This window comes from Lemur catta, chromosome 6 (assembly GCF_020740605.2).
Source record: "Lemur catta isolate mLemCat1 chromosome 6, mLemCat1.pri, whole genome shotgun sequence".
Lineage (NCBI taxonomy): Eukaryota > Metazoa > Chordata > Mammalia > Primates > Lemuridae > Lemur > Lemur catta.
Genome location: NC_059133.1, coordinates 4020976 through 4039608, shown reverse-complemented (window position 1 = coordinate 4039608; position 18633 = coordinate 4020976). Strand labels below are relative to the sequence as shown.

Sequence of the window (18633 nt, the reverse complement as noted above, 5' to 3'; positions counted from 1 at the left end):
CACACAAGATACTAAGGGCACAAGCTTTGGAAGCAGGAATGGCAGCTTCAGTTGAGGAATGGGTCACTAGCCAAGGTGAATGACGAGAAAGGAAGGAAGCGCCCATGGCTGAGAGGCTGAATTTGCAGAAGGAACTCCAGCATTAGAGGTAATGTTATTAGCCACTGTGACGCAGGACTGAAGAAAGGTCTGGTCTAAGGAGAGTCACAGGAGAAGGAGATGGGATGCAAAGCTGTATGGCATGCACTTCGCGCAGAGAGTTGCCCATTATAAATGTTGGGCACCCTGATCACAGAAGGGAGTGGAGACTACTTCGTAGTTGCTCACATCAATTCAACAATAGTGTCAGGAACATAAATCTCAGAAGGATAACAGAAATTAAGAGGTTTTAATACATAGGATGGGTACTAATAGGAATCCTGACATAAGACCTAGTACCTGGAGATGCCACCAATGCAAACACCTAATTTCAGGTATCACATCTAGAAGATACAGCTAACTTAAATGCAACTGAGAAAAGATGTCTCCACAAAGATTTCCTCCCCACAAGATCTGGGAAACAAAGTGTGAAAATTAACCTCCTAAGGTGAGATTTCTCCCAAACGAGTCAGGTCACGAATCCAGTCACCTGATGCAGACTGGCTGGTATTCAAGAGAGAAATCAAGATGTTCTTTTGCTTCTGCGTTTTCTTCCTCCAGTTACTGTAACTCTCTGGCAGACTGTTTTGGGAGTATGGAGTTCATAGGATATTCTTGTGTATCCCGTGCCACCTTAAAAATGGCCTTAGATTTGGGTTAGATGAATACAACTTGGGAAATGCTGAAAGACTACACTGATGCCATTAGAAGGTACCCTCAGGCTGTAGCTACTCTATGTCCCCTGACTCAGGCATGTCACCTGAGACTCCGAGAAATCAGGGAGGGCAGCTTCAGAGGTGCAGAACCTGCTGGGCAGCACCGTAAGACTGAAAACATCTCTCAGGGTGGGCTCATTAACCAGCCTCACAAGATATAAACCAGAATGCCGATTTACAAATAAGTAATGAGAGATACATCTGTCAGCATGACCAGAGCAGCCATAAATGCAAAGCTCAGTCACTTCTGGAAGATGGATGGTCCTGGAATCAGAACCAGGAGAGTCTGATTCATCCATCTCAAAAAATGGCAGTAGGACCGTGGTACCAGAACTACCCCTCCCCCGGGCAGTCTGCCTCTGTCCTTGGTTCATGTTCCATGGCTGACCCCATTCTTACTTTCAAAATCCAATCTAGTTACAGTCAAGCCGTGTGAGCTGAGGGCTGGGCTCTGTATATTTACCCACTCACTGATCTTTCAGGACTAAGATTTAACTCTCAAGAGTGAAACTGTTTCCTTAGTTCTTTCATTGCCTCAAAGACTGAAAATAGCATCATGTACAAGTACAGTAATTGGATACATTTTGATAAAATTGGGAAGGTAGAATTTATGCTTTAATTCCTTTTGAATTTTATTTAGAGATGTAATTTTTAGACTTTATTGGAAATTAATTTGATCCATAAGACCAAACAGACCTATTTGCCACAAGGCCTGCTATTAGCAACCCTCTAATTCCGAGTATCTAGATTTGGGGAGAAGCAAGTTATGCCAGTAGTAATGCTGTTGGTAATGCAGTGACCCTCATCTGACTCACTGTGTTGACTGCCCATCAACTCTTGAGGGTCCTCTAAACCTTGAATGAAAACTACCCTAAATCATCTTCTTGTTAGATATTTAGCTTAGATTTTAAAAGTATTGATTTTTTTTTTTTTTTTTGAGACAGAGTCTCACTTTGTTGCCCGGGCTAGAGTGAGTGGCGTGGCGTCAGCCTAGCTCACAGCAACCTCAAACTCCTGGGCTTAAGCGATCCTACTGCCTCAGCCTCCCCAGCAGCTGGGACTACAGGCATGCGCCACCATGCCCGGCTAATTTTTTCTATATATATTTTAGTTGAACAGCTAATTTGTTTCTATTTTTAGTAGAGACGGGGTCTCACTCTTGCTCAGGCTGGTCTTGAACTCCTGACCTTGAGCAATCCACCCGCCTCGGCCTCCCAGAGGGCTAGGATTACAGGCGTGAGCCACCACACCCAGCAAAAGTATTGATTTTTAATCAGCAATTTTCATTGCTTGTCTGACAACCCTGTTTGTTCAGGATAAAACTGCCTCTGACTGCAACATGATCCTTGAATTGTAAACATTCTATTGAAAATTAAAAGCAGAAAGAAACTTACTTTGCCAATGTTAGTATTGTCCAGGGCTGCATCCACTTCATCTAAAACAAAGAATGGCGCAGGCCGAAAACTAGAAAAAAAATTATAATCAAGTAAGTTACAATTTTCTATTTGTTTTACAAAGACTTAGACAAAAGGATTAACAGTATTTGGAATGAATAAAACACATTCTTTCGGGTATTTTTGTCTGTAATAAATGACCTCCATGTTCTTAAATCCAGTGCTCAGTTATCAGTGTGTAGCCTATGTGACCTACGTAAGGAGTATTTGGGGTTGGTCACTTCCTTCTCCTTGAAGCACTACTTTGTGACTTGTGGGGTGATACGGTCTACTTCCCTTGCACCCACGGCTCCTTCTGAGTTGCTTCTGGTTTTTTTTTTTTTTTGAGACAAGAGTCTCACTCTGTCGCCTGGGCTAGAGTGCTCCAAGCTAGAGTGCTGTGGTGTCAGCCTAGCTAACAGCAACCTCAAACTCCTGGGCTCAAGTGATCCTCCTACCTCGGCCTCCTGAGTAGCTGGGACTATAGGCATGTGCTACCATTCCCAGCTAATTTTTTCCATTTTAATTGCCTGGCTAATTTCTTTCTATTTTTTAGTAGAGACGGGGTCTCACTCTTGTAGAGGCTGGTCTCAAACTCCTGACTTCAAGTGATCCTCCCGCCTCGGCCTCCCTGAGTGCCAGGATTATAGGTGTTGAGCCACTGCACCTGGCCTCTTCTGGTAACTCCATCTCTCCAACTCTTCAACAATGCAGTGCCCTCAGGGCTAAGTGCAGAGCTGTATTATATCTACTTAGGTTCCTTGGTGAATGCATCTGGTCTCAAGTTTTAAATATCATCCAAATATTGGTGGCTCCCATACTTCCCATACTTGTATCAATATTTCTATCTCTGAACATCCATCAATAGTTCTGACCTCTCTCCTGAACTCTTGCCTCAAATGTCTAACTGCTTACTCAACAATTTCATGTGGGTGTCTAATATACATCTCAAACTCACGTAAAACCAAACTCCTCACCTGCCCCTTCAAACCTATTCCCTCTGTGGTCTTCTCCATCTCACTTAATGGCAGCTCTTACCAGTCTACTTTATTAGGCCAAAACCCATGGAGTCATCCCCACCTCCTTCTTCAAACCTCACAATCTCTCTGTTAGCAAATTGCTCAAATTCCTTCTGCTCACCATCATTCACCTTGATTGTTACAACAGTGTCCTAGCCCTGTGCCTGCCGCTGCTACATGGTCTATTCTCCATACATGCCAAGCTCACTCTGGCCTCAGGGCCTTTGCACTGCTGTTCCTTGTGTTTAAGAATATTCTTCCCTTAGCTATCCACATGACTTGCTCCCCTAATTCCTTCAAATCTTTGCTCAAATAGGCCTTCCCTGATGACTCTCTTTAGTACTGCAGACCCTTCCTTGCCACTTACTATCTCCATCCTCTGCTTTTTTTTGTTTTATCCTCTATATTAGAGAATTAGTTTACTGATTTATCTTATTTATTATTTGTGTTCCTCAACTTAAGGATCTTTGAGGTAGTTATTTTGTTTTGTCCACAGCTATCTCCCCAGTGCCTGCAACAGCACCTGGCACACAGTAAGTATTCAGCAGGTATCTGTTGAATAAATGGAAGGGGTGCCACCTAGTGGCCATCCTGTTCTGCTCTGATTACTTGTTCAGAGCAGCCTGCTGCTTTCCCAGAGTCCCCTCGCCATATGGTCTCTTTTCCTTTCCTGTGGTGGCCTATTCCTTTTCCTTGTGGAGACCAGGAAAAAACAATTGTCAAGCTCTTGTATGTTTACATTCCTGGTCATAGAAACAGGCAGTATCATCTATACCTTAGATCTTCATCTAATGCTGTAAATGTTAATTGACTTATATTGTTAATTGACTTTAGTTAATTTTTTGTTTCTTGATTTTACAAAGAAACAGTGCCACCATCAGCAGTGGAAATAAGGAGGTTAATTATTTTTTTAGAAGAAATACTTTGCTTAACATTCTTTACTAAACAGCAGATCTCTGAATATGAATCAGGAAAATAATATACAAGTTGGGGTATTTTTGGTTTGTTGCTTTTGTTTTTTGGCAATATCATATCTGGAAATTCCAAATTTTTTTCATTCTTTTCTATAAATCTGGAATATTAGTAGCCATTGATAATAGAAATTGAATAAAAATCTGTCAAAAATTGAACTCTCTCTTAAATTTGCTGTCTAAATTGTTGTAGGCCTAAAACATAAATGAATTAGCTGAAGAAAATAGTTTTATATCACATTTGCTAAATGTTAATAAAGACAAACAGCAGGTAGATCTGTAGGAAGGTCCACTTGGCTTCTGCCCTGATACACACTGAGGAGCGTGCTGCGACCTTACCTGTGCACAGCAAACAGGAGGGCCAAGGCCGCCACACACTTTTCTCCCCCTGACAAATTGTCCATTGGCATAAACCGTTTGCCTGGGGCCACACAGTTATAGCTAATTCCTTCCAAGTAAGGTTCTTCAGGGTTCTCTGGACTAAGAAATGCCTGAAACACATTTATTTAGCAATATCAGAAAAGCAAGCAGTAAATTTCAACTTAGGGTTGCAGCAGAGTTTAACTGCAAAATAGTCTATTGGTTAGGTTTTCTTCAGTTTTGATGGAAAAATACCAATGCCTATAAATAATGTATTTAGTTCTACATGTAAGCACAGATGATAGGGTTGTCTGGGTAGAGGGTGGAGGAAAACATTCTAACATACCTGAGAATCAGGCCTTTTCACCAGACTGCCATTCAAACCTTGGCAACACATACCACAGTCTTAAAAAACAGTCTTCATTCAATTCACTCACTGGTCTGTTCATCAAACATTTACTGAGAACCTATCATGGGCCAGGTACTATAGATACAGGGATGAATCCTTATTCTCAAGGAGTTAATGGGTTTATTTCAGTCTTACTTTACTGAAATTATGGATACTGATAATGGAAGGGGGTGATTATAGCAAAGGGACTATCACATCTGGATTTGAATCCTGCCTTTAGTTCTTTCTCTCTCCTTTGTTACTCTGGCCAACTTCACAGATCAATCATCTTCCCAACATCCCCTACACTGTCCCTCCTTCACCATAAAGGCCCACGGTTCTATAAAACCAAATTAGCACCAGACAGCAGGGTTTCAGAACTGGAGAGAACTTGGGAACCAAATGAATTAAGCCACTGACTTTCAGATGAAGGAACAGGCCTGGAGAGGTTTAGACTTGTCCAGGCTGGCCAGTGCAGAGTGAAAGGGATCTAGAACACAGGTCATTAGATAACCAACCTTCATCTGACTTTGCCCCATAAGTGAGTCACTTAAATAATGTGGCTGTGGTTATTTATTTCCCACCTGGAAAAAAAAGCCACACCACCAATAACAGAAAATTCCCGCTAGCATTTGGGGGTGAAAAAATACATACTTGGGCACTGTTGTTCCTGCAGAGCTTCTTGTAGATCTGATCAATTGAGACTGAGATGTGCTCAAAACACTGGCTGAAAAGATCATATCTCCTTTTTTTCACCTGTTCAAACTCTTGCCTACACATTCTGGCTTCTCTTCTGCTGGCCTCAAAAGCTAAAAGAGAATCAATATTCTTTATTTTGGAGACCATTAAGGGAGTTCTTTTATGCAAACTTTAAAGCATGAAATATTTTCAAAACTGGATTTTGAGTTTGATTGTCTTGAGTAAATCTACCTTCAGAATACCTCAACTATTAATTTAGCTCCAAGAGCATGGTTCTGAGGATTGATGAGCCCCCTTTTCTAATAGGGCTAATTTCTAAATAATAATGATAAGTTCTGACAGAATATTTAGTATGCCTATTTTTCTGGTATGAAAATATACATACGTTCTAAAATAACCAATAAACTTGTTTTATTGTTTTGTTTTTAGGACAGGATTTCACTCTATTGCCCAGGCTGGAGTGTAGCGGTGTGATCACAGCTCACAGCAACCTGAAACTCATGATCTCAGGCGATCCTCCCACCTCAGTCTCCCTAGTAGCTGCCATTATAGGTGTGTGTCACACCTGGCTAATTTTTAAAAGTATTTTGTAGGGACAAGGTCTCACTATGTTGCTCTGGCTGGTCTCAAACTCCTGGGCTCAAGCAATCCTCCCACCTCAGCCTCCCAAAGTTCTGGGGTTACAGGTGTGAGACACCAGGCTCAGCCAATAAATGTTTTAAATTAAAGCAGAACACTTTTCAAAATGGGAGCAATTAGTGATGTAGTATTAAAAGTACATGTTAATATAAGACAACAGAGGAAAAGATATATAATTTGAAAAGGCACAATCCAGGAGGGACTATTGTCAAGTGTTTAAAAAATCAAAACACCCATGAATATAATCTTGTTAACAACTAAACAATTTCACCATCTGTAGATTCTTGGAACTTGTCTTTGACAGTCTTTAAGTTCTCCAGTGCTCGCAGGTTTGGGGCTGCTGTCTTCAACAGAACATCTTCCTGGGATGCTATTTGCTGCAGTAGGAGCCTAAGGTGGGCCTCAATTTCTTTATCAGATTGTAGAGCCTATTATTGGCAAAGAACAACACTGATTGGCATGCCATTACATCCAAACTGCTAAGGTAAGGCATACACACAGGGCCTTTCAACATCAGGAACCCAGTGGCTCCCTCTCCATCCACTCCTTCCCTCCCTGAAGCCCTCACTGAGCCTGGAGGTACAGTGATGCTGTAATATTTGTAGCTTCCTAAGTTGCCTGTACTCTTTCATGGCTCCAGTGTTGTAGATGCTGCTCTCCCGGAACATGTTTTAACTCCTTAAGTCCTAATCTGGCTAAAAAGCAACAGTTCATACATCACCTTAATTCACTGGCACATTAAAAAATACTGATCATCTACTATGTATTACACTGAAGATTCAATGATGGAAACTATTTAGTCTTTGCCTTTAAAGAGCTCACAAGGAAGTCAGAAATATAAACTGGCTTTTACAATGGGGTGGAAAGACCTCTAATAGGGCAAGCATAGGTACTATGGGGCAGAGGGAGGGCATCCAGTCCAGCTAGAGGGGGTAACACTGAGCCTGAAACCTGAATGATGAACAGAACTAACTCAAGTGAGGAGGGAAGAGAAAATGTGTTGTAGGCATGCTCTTCCAGGAAATTTTTTTTTTTTACCTCCCAGAGGGGGGCTAATTAATATAGGATAAAAGCGACATTTTAAGTCACTGGGAGGAGATTTTAAAAATGCTGTTGAGTAAACTGGTTAACCTGGGTGCCTTTTTAAAAATAGATTCTTACCTCATCCCATATACTAAAATACATTTCAGATGAATTATACAGGTAAATGAAAACAAAACCATAAACAGGAAAGAATATTTATAAATATTTAGTTGGTAATGAGGTGGGAAAGGACTTTCTAAATACAAAGGGAAAGGGGAAAGCACTAAATAGACTACAGAAAAGATTTCTGATTGCCAAAAGATGCCATAAATACAACCAGGGTCCAACAAATCTAACAACGTATATTAACAACGTAAGAAATTACAATATACAGTGGATGTAAGGCTGGTGGCGGGCACCTCTCCCCTCCCTAATGAAAAAAAGAAGCAGCCCACGAGACCTGCCGAAAACAATGCCTGCAAGGCCCAGCTAAGTTAAAGAATAGCCACACCTGGATGGATTACCCTGCTAAGGGTCTCGCTTCCTGAAATCCATACATACCACCAGCCCCTCCTAGTTCTCAATACCCACCCTAAAACCATAACGGACCCGAAAGACCCCCATCCCCCAGCTCTAAAACATATATAAGCCCACACAAGACTTCTGGGCAGTGCGACTTCTCAGGCCCCTCTCCCCCGGGACCTGAGAACCTCTCCCGGGTCCCTCTCTTGGGACTCATTACCCTCACCCGGGAGCGCTCCAATAAAGCCTCTTTACTTATCCCTTTCAACTCTGCTTGTCCTTCTTTCTCTGGCGCCAGCCAATCCAAAAAAACCTTACAATGGATATTGCTGCTCAGCCTCCATTCTCCATTTTCAACTCTCTATAATAACACAGCATGTGCGTTAGACCAGGCAGATCCAATTCTTCCTATGGATCCCATGCACTTAGGGGTGGGCCTGCTTGGTCTAAGGCTAAATCCACCATCCTCCTTCCCCAGCAGAGATTGGTTCAGGAATGATGAGCATGTGACCCCATTCAGGCCACTATGATGAGGGGACAATTGCTGGGGCTTTGCAGGAAAAACCTTTCTTCAACTTTAGAACAGCACCATATAAAAGGCAGCCTCTCCGTGGCTGGAAAGCCAAGAATGGCTGCAGTCATTCTGCCCTCAGGAGAGAAGCAGCTTCCATGAAGCCAACACACAGGGAAATGAATGGCAACAGGGATAACTGAGAAATAGAGCCAGAGCTGCTCAATTAAAGGGACCAAAATAAATTAAACTGAATTAAATTACAGTTGTATTTGAGGTCTGTGTTCTGCAGCTGTGAAGGGTTTGGCACAATATCGCCTACAGTACTCTGGGAGAGGGTGCCTGGTAAGGTTACTGCATCGGGACACTGACAGGGCAAATCCAGGGTGCTGGAGTAGTTGGTTACTTTCGTTTATTGTAGGACTTCTCAAAGACTTTAACATTCACTGTGAATCTCCAAGACAGAAAGAAATAGACTTTCTCAGAAACTAGATGACCACAGAAACTTTTCTTCTGTAAAGGAAAATAAAAATCTCAGGCCCACCCCCAACTCTTTATGCACAAGGGAAGGTCAAGCCAGGAGGCTGAGTCATGTAACACCGCTTCCACATGAACAGCTGCTACTAACATTGTGCATTAGCCAGATCCCCACAGAAAGGTAAAAGGCCTCAGGCATCTACAAGGGCTGCCCCCAGAGATCATTCCTAAGGAAACTTCTTGCTGGCCTCTCATAAACAAGGTCATGCAAATTATAACTTAAAGCCTGCAAGCTAAGTCTAACTCCTAAAACTAAAGTCTGTTCTATTCCATACAAATGTTGATTACAAGTTTATCTTCCCAGGTGCTGAACAGAGATAAGAGAAGATCAATCACTCTTCCCTCCACCCAGGGACATCTGCACAATTGATGCATCCTTCACTCTCTTTTTCTCTTCAAGCATACACCTTATCTTAGGTAAAATGTAGATTTCCTGGACACTAATGTCTCACAAGAATGTAACCATTTGTCTCACTGCCCACCCCCCTCCTCCTTTTTTTCTTTCTGTATGCCCTATCCTTTTAAAAACTGAGTTCTCAAATCTCTTTTCAGAGAGCACAGGTCACAGATGGTTCCTCAGGCACGTCTTCAAACTTTGGCTTAATAAACCTCCACTGATTGAGATCTTTGCCTCACTTAATTTGGGTTGTCACTTCTTTGGCTAGACATTTCATGGTACTAGTGCTCTACAAAAAGAAGTTAGAAATGCTGATATAAACTCTTTAAAAAGCAACCTATTTACTGCTATTTTGTGATACTGTGATATAGTAATAAATTTATATTTGGTTTTTGTCCCTGTTCCTGGCACAGAGCTCCTAAAACTTTTGGAACTTCCTGAGTGGTAGGGGTGGGAGGAACATCCTTTGTTATTCATAATAAGCCCCTTTAAATCATACCTGCATTTATGCTAATGAGCTCTTAATAGATGGGGACTGGTCACCAGAGGGACAAACCATGTGATTAGAGGGCTGGAACTTTCAGCACCCACCTTAGAGAGGCTGACGATCTGAGTTTCAATCACCAATGGCCCATGATTCAATCACTCATGGCTTTGTGAAGAAGCCTTCATAAAAATCCCTAAACAATGGGGTTTGAAGAGCGTCTGGGTTGGTGACCATACAGGGATACTGGGAGAGTGGTATGCCTGGAGAGGGTATGAGAGAGGCCATGAACCCTTCTCCATACCTGGTCCTATGCATCTTTTCCATTTGGCTGTTCGATGAGTTATATCCATTATAATAAACGGGTGAATGTAAATAAAGCATTCCCCTGAGTTCTGTGAGACATTCTAGCAAATTATCAAATCCAAGAAGGAACTGCTGATTTATAGCCAGTTTGCCAGAAGTACAGGAGGCCTGGACTTGTTATTGGCATCTAAAGATCGGGCAGTCTGTGGGACTGAGCCCTCAACTTGTGGGGTCTGATGCTAACTTCAGGTAGACAGTGTCAGAATTGAAGTGAATTGTAGGATACCCAGTTGGTGTTCAAATAATTAGAGAACTGCTTGGTGTGGAAGGGACCCACATATTTGGTGTCAGAAGTTTTTCCTTTGTATATTTCTTCAAAAACCATTAGGAAATCTACTTTAAAAATTTACACTCTATCATGTAAAAATGATTCTGCAGTATTTAAATAGTCAATATTACTGTGAGTTAGTCATAACAGAAATCTTTTGATTACCTTCAAATCCTCTCTTAGAGAGCTGTAGTCTACTTCAATGGCTTCTTCTTTTTCATAGATATCAATTGTTGCCTGGGTACTTTCTGCTTCAGTTCCCATCTGAAAAATATGTGAACATATATAACATTTATCGATTAAATCTGCTGTCTGATATGGACATGGTATGTGCTGCCCCAAAACAACTACAGTAGTAACATCAAAGATCACTGATCACAGATCACTGTAACAGATATAATAATAATAAAAAAGTTTGAAATATTGTGAGAATTACCAAAATGTGAAACGGACACAGAAAAGAGCATATGCTGTTAGAAAATTTATACTAACAGACTTTCTCGACAAAGTGTTGCCACAAACCTTCAATTTGTAAAAAATAAACTATCTGTGAAGTGCAATAAGGTGAAGCACAATAAAACAAGGTATGCCTGTAGGTGGGAGGATGTGCATAGGTTATATGCCAAAACTATGCCATTTGATGTGAGGACTTAAGCATCCGAGAATTTTGGTATCCACAAAGTCCTGGAACCAATTCCCATGGATACCAAAGGACAACTGTACTTCCAACCAATCTAAACTGTACCGTATAATACAAGTGTGGTGAAAAAGAAAGAAAGAAGGCCAACAAGGAATGTCAACCATTAGTTTTAGGCCTTGGTTTTGTCTTGTGACTTCTTGGGTGTCCATTCTTACCTCGCCCCACACTCTCACCACCTGGAGATACTCAGTAGGGAGTGTTTCTTCTGAGAACTACCTCAACACAGTTGGCGAAGGTGCAGAGCAAGATCCCTCCACACATTATGCAAAATGTTATGAGAGTACAGGGAACTGCTCCTGCTGGCAGGTGACTTGCATACTGCCTGTGGTTCATTGTGCAAAAAATGTTCTTAACTCCAACAGCTTTTTTTCTTTTTTTTTGAGACAGAGTCTTGCTTTGTCACCTGGGCTAGAGTGCTGCGGCATCAGCCTAGCTCATAGCAACCTTAAACTCCTGATCTCAAGCAATCCTCCCACCTCAGCCTCCCAAAGTGCTAGGATTACAGGCATGAGGCCCCCGCCTGGCCACTCCAACACCTTTAATTCTCTGATTTCTCTTGGGTATCTAACATATAGGTAAGAAACACTGGTTCATTCTGTGAACCTCAAGAAATGTGGATTAACAAGAAGAGAATTGAATGACATGCCTAGTTCTCTGGGATGACAGTCATTTTGTCCTTTTTCCCTACTAGGAGATGTCTTTCAAGACAAGAGGAAGAATAAGCAAAGGGCATTGCATTAAGTTCCACATAGCTGCACATATTTTTTAATCTGCTAGAATACCTCTACTTCAATGATGTCATCCAGTGACCCCAACAAAAGAATTATTTCAATGTCTTGAACTTTGCAATCAAGTAGCAAGTTATGCTTCTCTAATCGTTTCTGTTCAAGAGATGTCAGAATGATTAAAACTTCTTTTTGCAACTTTCCCACTTCCCTGTAAATACACAGATATGATAAAATGATTTTATTCGTTATATAACATTGCACTAAGGAAGAAAAATGTATGTTATAAACTCATGAAAAAAGAATTATTTTTTCTTGTGAATGCTATAAATTCTAGAGGTCTCTTATTGATGCTTGTAATTTAATTAACAGTCCTGAGAAAGACCATGAATGTAATTAGTTAATCTAAGGGAGCATTTTTTACTAATAAACATTATTACTGCTTTAATCAGGACTAGCAAAGACATAGTACTTTCCTAGTTTATTTTTAAATCTGTACAATTTTTCAAGCTGCATTTATCCCTCAGATATAAGCTCTATATTTTAGAACCTCAAACCAAGAGAAAGTCTCTTAGCAAGAGAAATGTCTTGCCAGGAAAGTCATTACACACCTAATAATCTAAAGTTTCTTTACTGCCACCACCAGTAATGTAATGCCTTCTACCTCAAGATGAGGCCTTGGAGTTTTACCAATGGAAATTATGTGGAATTTTAAAGCACATCTAGAAAGACGACTCCTCCAAAAAAAAGAAGAAGAAATTAAGAACTATATGGTTTTCAAGAATATGAAGGGGGAAAAGAGGCTCTCTAAATACAAGACTAAAAAAAATTCCACTCAAAAATCTTAGATAAAGAACTTTCTGGCTATATCTTGAAACACTGATGATTTTTGGACAGTGAGGAAAATTGTGAAATGCCAAGAGGCTGAGCAAAAACAAAGTGCTCATTTCATCTGATCATTTACAATTGTGTAAATCATGATGCTTGACAAGAAAGCAGGCATTATTTTGGTATACACCAGCTGATTCAAAGTGTCCTCATCATAATCTGGCAAAAACACATGCTTATCTTGTGCCAGGTACTGTTCTAAGTGCCATATGAATAGTAACTCATTTAATCCTTACAACTATTCTGTTGGTACACACTATTACTATTTCCATTACTGATGAGGAAATTAAGGTATGCTGTGTAAGTAGCAGAGCTGGGATATGAAACCAAGCAGTGTGGCTCCAGTTTCTACCCCCTTACCTTCTATGCTATGTTGCACAAACAGACTAGAGGGAATTTCTGTACAACAGGAAGATACCAGTATCAAAGGGGATTAAGGTAAGTAAGGTACTCACTATACAGACTCATGTTTTCATCTACTGAAAAGAACTATTTGCTCTAAACAGCTAACCACCTCTCTTGGTTTTCCTTCAAATTAGGATGTTTAAAAGGTATGATGTGGGACCAAGAGCAATACATATTCAAATATAACTTCATATAATGAATTTCAAATTAATAATATACATGTTTAAAACTCTGACTAGGTCTTTCAAACTGATGAATTCTTGATTACCTATCAACAGCCAAAAGTTTTTTTCGTTCCTCTTCAATTTGAGTTTGAACTTTCTCAGTGTTGGAATTCTGAGTGACAAATATGTCCTTAAGCTGCTGCTGCTTCGCCATAAGTTCATCCACAATTTGAAGACAGTTTTCTTCAGCCTGAACAGAGAGAGTTTGTATTGTAGATTTACCATCTTTTATATTAATAAGGTCAATAGATTATTTTATAATGAATAAAACCAAACCAGTCATTCCAAGAGAAAACATCTCATCCTGTGTGCTGCTTGAACCTTGAACCTCCGTCATAGATTGTGGCCCACTCTCATTCTACACTTTTTAGAAACTGGTGATCACTATCTACCTTTGTCCTTCATTTTGGATTAATTCCTCAGCTCACTGCCATCTGACTTCTATTCCCATTGTCCAGTGAAAGTGTTCTTGCTCTTATGAGCTCTAATTGGCAATATCAGACATTTTCTAGACTTTACCTTTTTGACAGCTTTCATTACTTCCTTTTTCCTGAAACTCCGGGGTTTCTAGGATACCACCTCTTCTGGCTCTCCTCCTAAGCTGACTGACCACCTTCCAGAGTCCCATCGCTGCTCTGCTCCTCTTCACTGCTTGCCTCCCTGCCAGGGAGTTGCAACCATTCTCATATGGTTTCAATTTAATCCCATAAACCAGCAACTCCTGGATCTAAATCTCCAGCCTAGACTTCTCCTAGTATCTACATACTTTTTAACTGCCTGCTGGAAATTGCTATCTAGACAACACATAGGCAACTTAAACTCCACAGGTCCAGAATTTTCCCTCCTCAACTTGCTGCTCCCATCCACCAATCACCCAAGTTAGAACCCAGAGTCATCCGTGGCACCCCTCTCTTGCCCTCCCTCACACTTCAACATTCAGTAATTCACAAAGCTCTGCTGATTTTACTTTATTTCTTAAATCTGCCCCCACCCCTTCTATCACCGTCAGGACCCGTCAGGAGCTCAACACAGGTTTATTCAATGAAGGAAGTCAATTTCAATGAAGAGGCACTTCAGCCACCCATTACTAATTACCTTCTTTAGGTTATCAATGTCTTCGCTACCTTTCTGGATAGTTTCTTTTAACGTGTTGATCTTACTTAATTTCTTCTTCAGCTGATTGCGACTATACTCAAGTTGAACATTAAGACGAGTTTTTTGTTTTTCAAATTCTAATCTAGTATAATAAAGTCAAGCATAACAAGTGGTAAACAGAGTGCTTTTAAAAAAAATTTGTTTTCTTATGGGAAATTTCAAACAAATATAAAAGTAGAATACTATAATGAACCCCCATGTAGCTCTCACTCAACTTTAATAATTATCAATTCATGGTCATTCTCATTTCATCTATAACCCCACTCATTGCCCCTCCCCAGCACTGGATTATTTGAACCAAATTCCAGACATCCTGTAATTTCATCTGTAAATATTTTTGTATGTATCTCTAAAAGTGAAGTGACCTTTAATTCAAAACCATGAACTATTATAGCTAAAAAATGGTAATTCCTTAATATCACATTGCTATCACTGCCACATTTCCTCATTACATTAAAAAAATAACTGGTTGATAGAATCAGGATCTACATATTGCATATGGGTGATATGCTTCTTAGATCTTTTATAATCTGTAGGGTTCCTCCCCTATTTTTTCTTTAAGTTTATGCATTTTTCTTATTAGTCCTTTCAAATAGCTATTCATATATAAACACCATATATGGGAATTTAAGAACATGTTCCTTCCTGATGCACTTTGCTACTTTGCCAGCTTCATAAACTCCTCATAAAGAATTCCAATATCAACTGTAGCTCATCCTTTCTAACCTCTCTCCCTCACATACCTTGCTAACAAAATCATTTGTTCAAGAAATATTTTTAAGCACTAACTGTATCAGATATTGTGATAGATACTGCTGATACAAAAACAACCATAATAATAAAAAATAATATTTAATAAGAGGTTACTATATGGCTGACACTGTTATAAAAACTTTTACATGAATTAACTCACTTAAATTGTTAAACTCTATGAGGTCAGTAATACCATTATCCTTAACAGATGAGACCAAGGCACAGAGAGTTAAGTAACTTGCCCAAGCCCACCGACTTAGATGTAGTAGAGCCAGGCATGACACACTCAGAGAGGGGGGCAACAGAATCCCTGCTCTTAACCTCTGACCACACTGCCTGTAGGAGAAGTTAAGAACCAGAGGGGATTTATTTCTGCTGCAGGAGGCAGACATACAGACTGTGTATGAGTGAAACACTTCTTCTCTTGGCTCTAGGACACCACATTACTCTGGCTTTCCTCTCCCCTCACTGGCTGCTTCTTTAATGTTTCTTTCTCATCTCCTCAACTTGCTATCATCTTGTGGGATCACTTCTCTTTTCTATCCACATTCTTTCCCTTGGTGCTCTTACACCACACAATCACATGATTTTAAGTACCATTTGTATACCATAATCCCAAAATTTGTTATCTCCAGCCTAGACCTCTCCCTTGAACCCCTAACTTGTATATTCAACTACCCATTTTACACCTCCAATTGGATGTCACAGACATCTCAAATTTAATACCTAGAATACACAATGGGTAAGCTACTAGAAGTAATAAGAGGATTTAGCAAAGTTATCAGATGTTAGATCAATCTAAAATTTGAGACCATTTTTTTACACCAGTAGACACCAACTAGAAAAATACCATAAAAATAGATACTACTGACAAGAAAAAAAACCTATAAAATATCTAGGCATTAATAAGAACACATAGATCTCTACAGAAAAAAACTTTAAAATTCTAATAAAGGATATAGTTGATTAGAATAAATGGAGAGACATTCTGTGTTCTTAGATGGGTTGACAATATTTTGAAGATATTACTTCTCCCCAAATAAATCTATCAATCCAATACAATCTTTATTTATTTATTTATTTTTGAGACAGAGTCTTGCTCTGTTGCCCAGGCTAGAGTGCCATGGCGTCAGCCTAGCTCACAGCAACCTCAAACTCCTGGGCTCAAGCGATCCTCCTGCCTCAGCCTCCGGAGTAACTGGGACTACAGGCATGCACCACCATGCCCAGCTAATTTTTTCTATATATTTTTAGTCATCCAGCTAATTTCTTTCTATTTTTTTAGTAGAGATGGGGTCTTGCTCTTGCTCAGGCTGGTCTCGAACTCCTGAGCTCAAACAATCTACCCTCCTTGGCCTCCCAGAGTGCTAGGATTATAGGCATGAGCCACCATGCCCAGCAATCCAATACAATCTTGATTATAATTCTAGTTGGATTCTTATAAGAACCTCAATAAACACTGTGATAGATAGAACTCTTTAGAGAGAAAGTCTATGTAAGTTCAAAATTGACTTCAGAAGGAATATGACAGAGTCAAAAAGGGGGGCATTTTATGATGATAAAGGGATTAATTCATCTAAAGATATAATGATTTCAAATATGTATGCACCTAATAACAAGGTTTGAAAATACATTAAGTAAAATCTGACAGAACTCAATGAAGAAATTGACAAATCCAAAAGTGTACTTGGAAATTTCCAACACTCTTCTCTTAGTGACTGCTAGAGCAACTAGACAGAAAATCAGTAAGTACATGGAAGACTTGAGTAACACCAACCAACCTGGTCTAACTGCCACTTAGAGAACTCTCCATCCAACAGTAGAATCCACATTCATTTCAAGTGTGCATGGAACATTCACTAAGACAGACTACATGCTAGGCCATAAAAAAATGCCTTAAGCAGTTTGAAAAGACTGAGATAATGTAGAATATATTCCTTACAACAATAGAATTAAATTAAAAATCAGTAACAGAAAGATATCTGAAACACCCTTTTCCTGCCAATATCTGGTAAATTAAATAGCACACTTCTAATCAGCTCCTGAGTCTGAAAAAAATCACAAGGGATATTAGAAAATATTTTGAATGGAATAAAAATGCAAATATAACATACCAAAAATTGAGGGATGCAGCTTAAACAGTATTTACAGGGAAATAAATAGTTTGAAATACTTGTATTGGAAAGAGAAGTCTAAAATATATACTGCAAACTTTCATCTTAAGAAAGCTAGAAAAAGAAGAGTAAATTAAACCTAAATAAGTAGAAGGAAAGAAATAACAAACAACAGAAATCAATAACACGGAAACAGAAAATCATAGAGAAAATCAATAAAACCAAGAGCTGGTGTTAGGAAGGATCAATAAAATTGAGATACTTCTAGCTAGACATCAAGGAGGAAAGAAATAAGACAAATCACCAATATTAGGAATGAAAGTGTATCAGTACAGATCCTACAAGCCTTAAAAAGGATAAAGAGAAAATTATGAATAACGTTATGCTAGTAAGTTTGACATCTCAGAAAAAACACCAATTCTTTAAAAGACACAAACTACCAAAGTAAAAAGAAAAAAGATACCCTTGAATAGCCTTATATCTCTTAAGGAAACTTAACTTGTAGTTAAAAACCTTCCCGAAAGAAAGGTGGGTGGCCCAGATGGCTTCATTGGCAAATTTTACCAAACATTTCGGGAAGCAACAATGCCAATTCTACACAAACCCCTCAAGAAAGAAGAGAGACAATTCCAGCTCATTTTATGGATCTGGCATTACCCTGATACCAAAATGTAATAAAGACATTACAAGAAAAGAAAACTATAGATCATTACCCTCATGAATATAGATGTAAAAGTCTTTAATAAAATTTTAATAAATCAAATCCAAAAATATATGAAAAGGATAACACATCATTACCAAGTTGGGTTCATCCTAGGTATGCAACATAGTTTAACATTCTAAAATCAATCAGTGTAAATTACTACTACATGTATTTACTATATTAATAAACTAAAAATAAATCCCAATCATACAATTATCTCAATAGATAACAGAAAAAGTATTTGGCAAAACTGAATATTCAGTCATGATAAAAAGTTTCTGTAAAGTATGAATAGAAGGAAACTTCCTCAACCTGATAAACGGCACCCTAAAATTAATAGCATACTTAGCCATGAAAGACTGACTGCTTTGCCCCTAAGACTGGAAATAAGGCAAGATATTTGCTTTTGCCATTATTATTCAACACTGTATTGGAGTCCTACCTAGTTCAATAAAGCAAGAAAAAGAGGTAAAAATATATTAATTGAAAAGGAAG

General features: G+C 39.3%; 1 protein-coding gene across 2 annotated transcripts in view; it reads right to left on the bottom strand.

Moving 5' to 3' along the window:
- Positions 1 to 18633, bottom strand: part of SMC1B (structural maintenance of chromosomes 1B) — a 73027-nt gene that overhangs the window by 1829 nt on the left and 52565 nt on the right. Inside the window, exons 16-23 of one of the 2 annotated variants that reach the window (XM_045552798.1) lie at positions 14509 to 14650; positions 13458 to 13603; positions 11954 to 12107; positions 10637 to 10735; positions 6635 to 6791; positions 5680 to 5834; positions 4617 to 4768; positions 2249 to 2318 (exon numbers count right to left, since the gene is read on the bottom strand). In XM_045552798.1, the coding sequence (XP_045408754.1) occupies positions 2249 to 2318; positions 4617 to 4768; positions 5680 to 5834; positions 6635 to 6791; positions 10637 to 10735; positions 11954 to 12107; positions 13458 to 13603; positions 14509 to 14650 (1075 nt within the window). The remainder of the gene's footprint in view (positions 1 to 2248; positions 2319 to 4616; positions 4769 to 5679; positions 5835 to 6634; positions 6792 to 10636; positions 10736 to 11953; positions 12108 to 13457; positions 13604 to 14508; positions 14651 to 18633) is intronic. The other variant, XM_045552799.1, reaches the window with a different exon arrangement.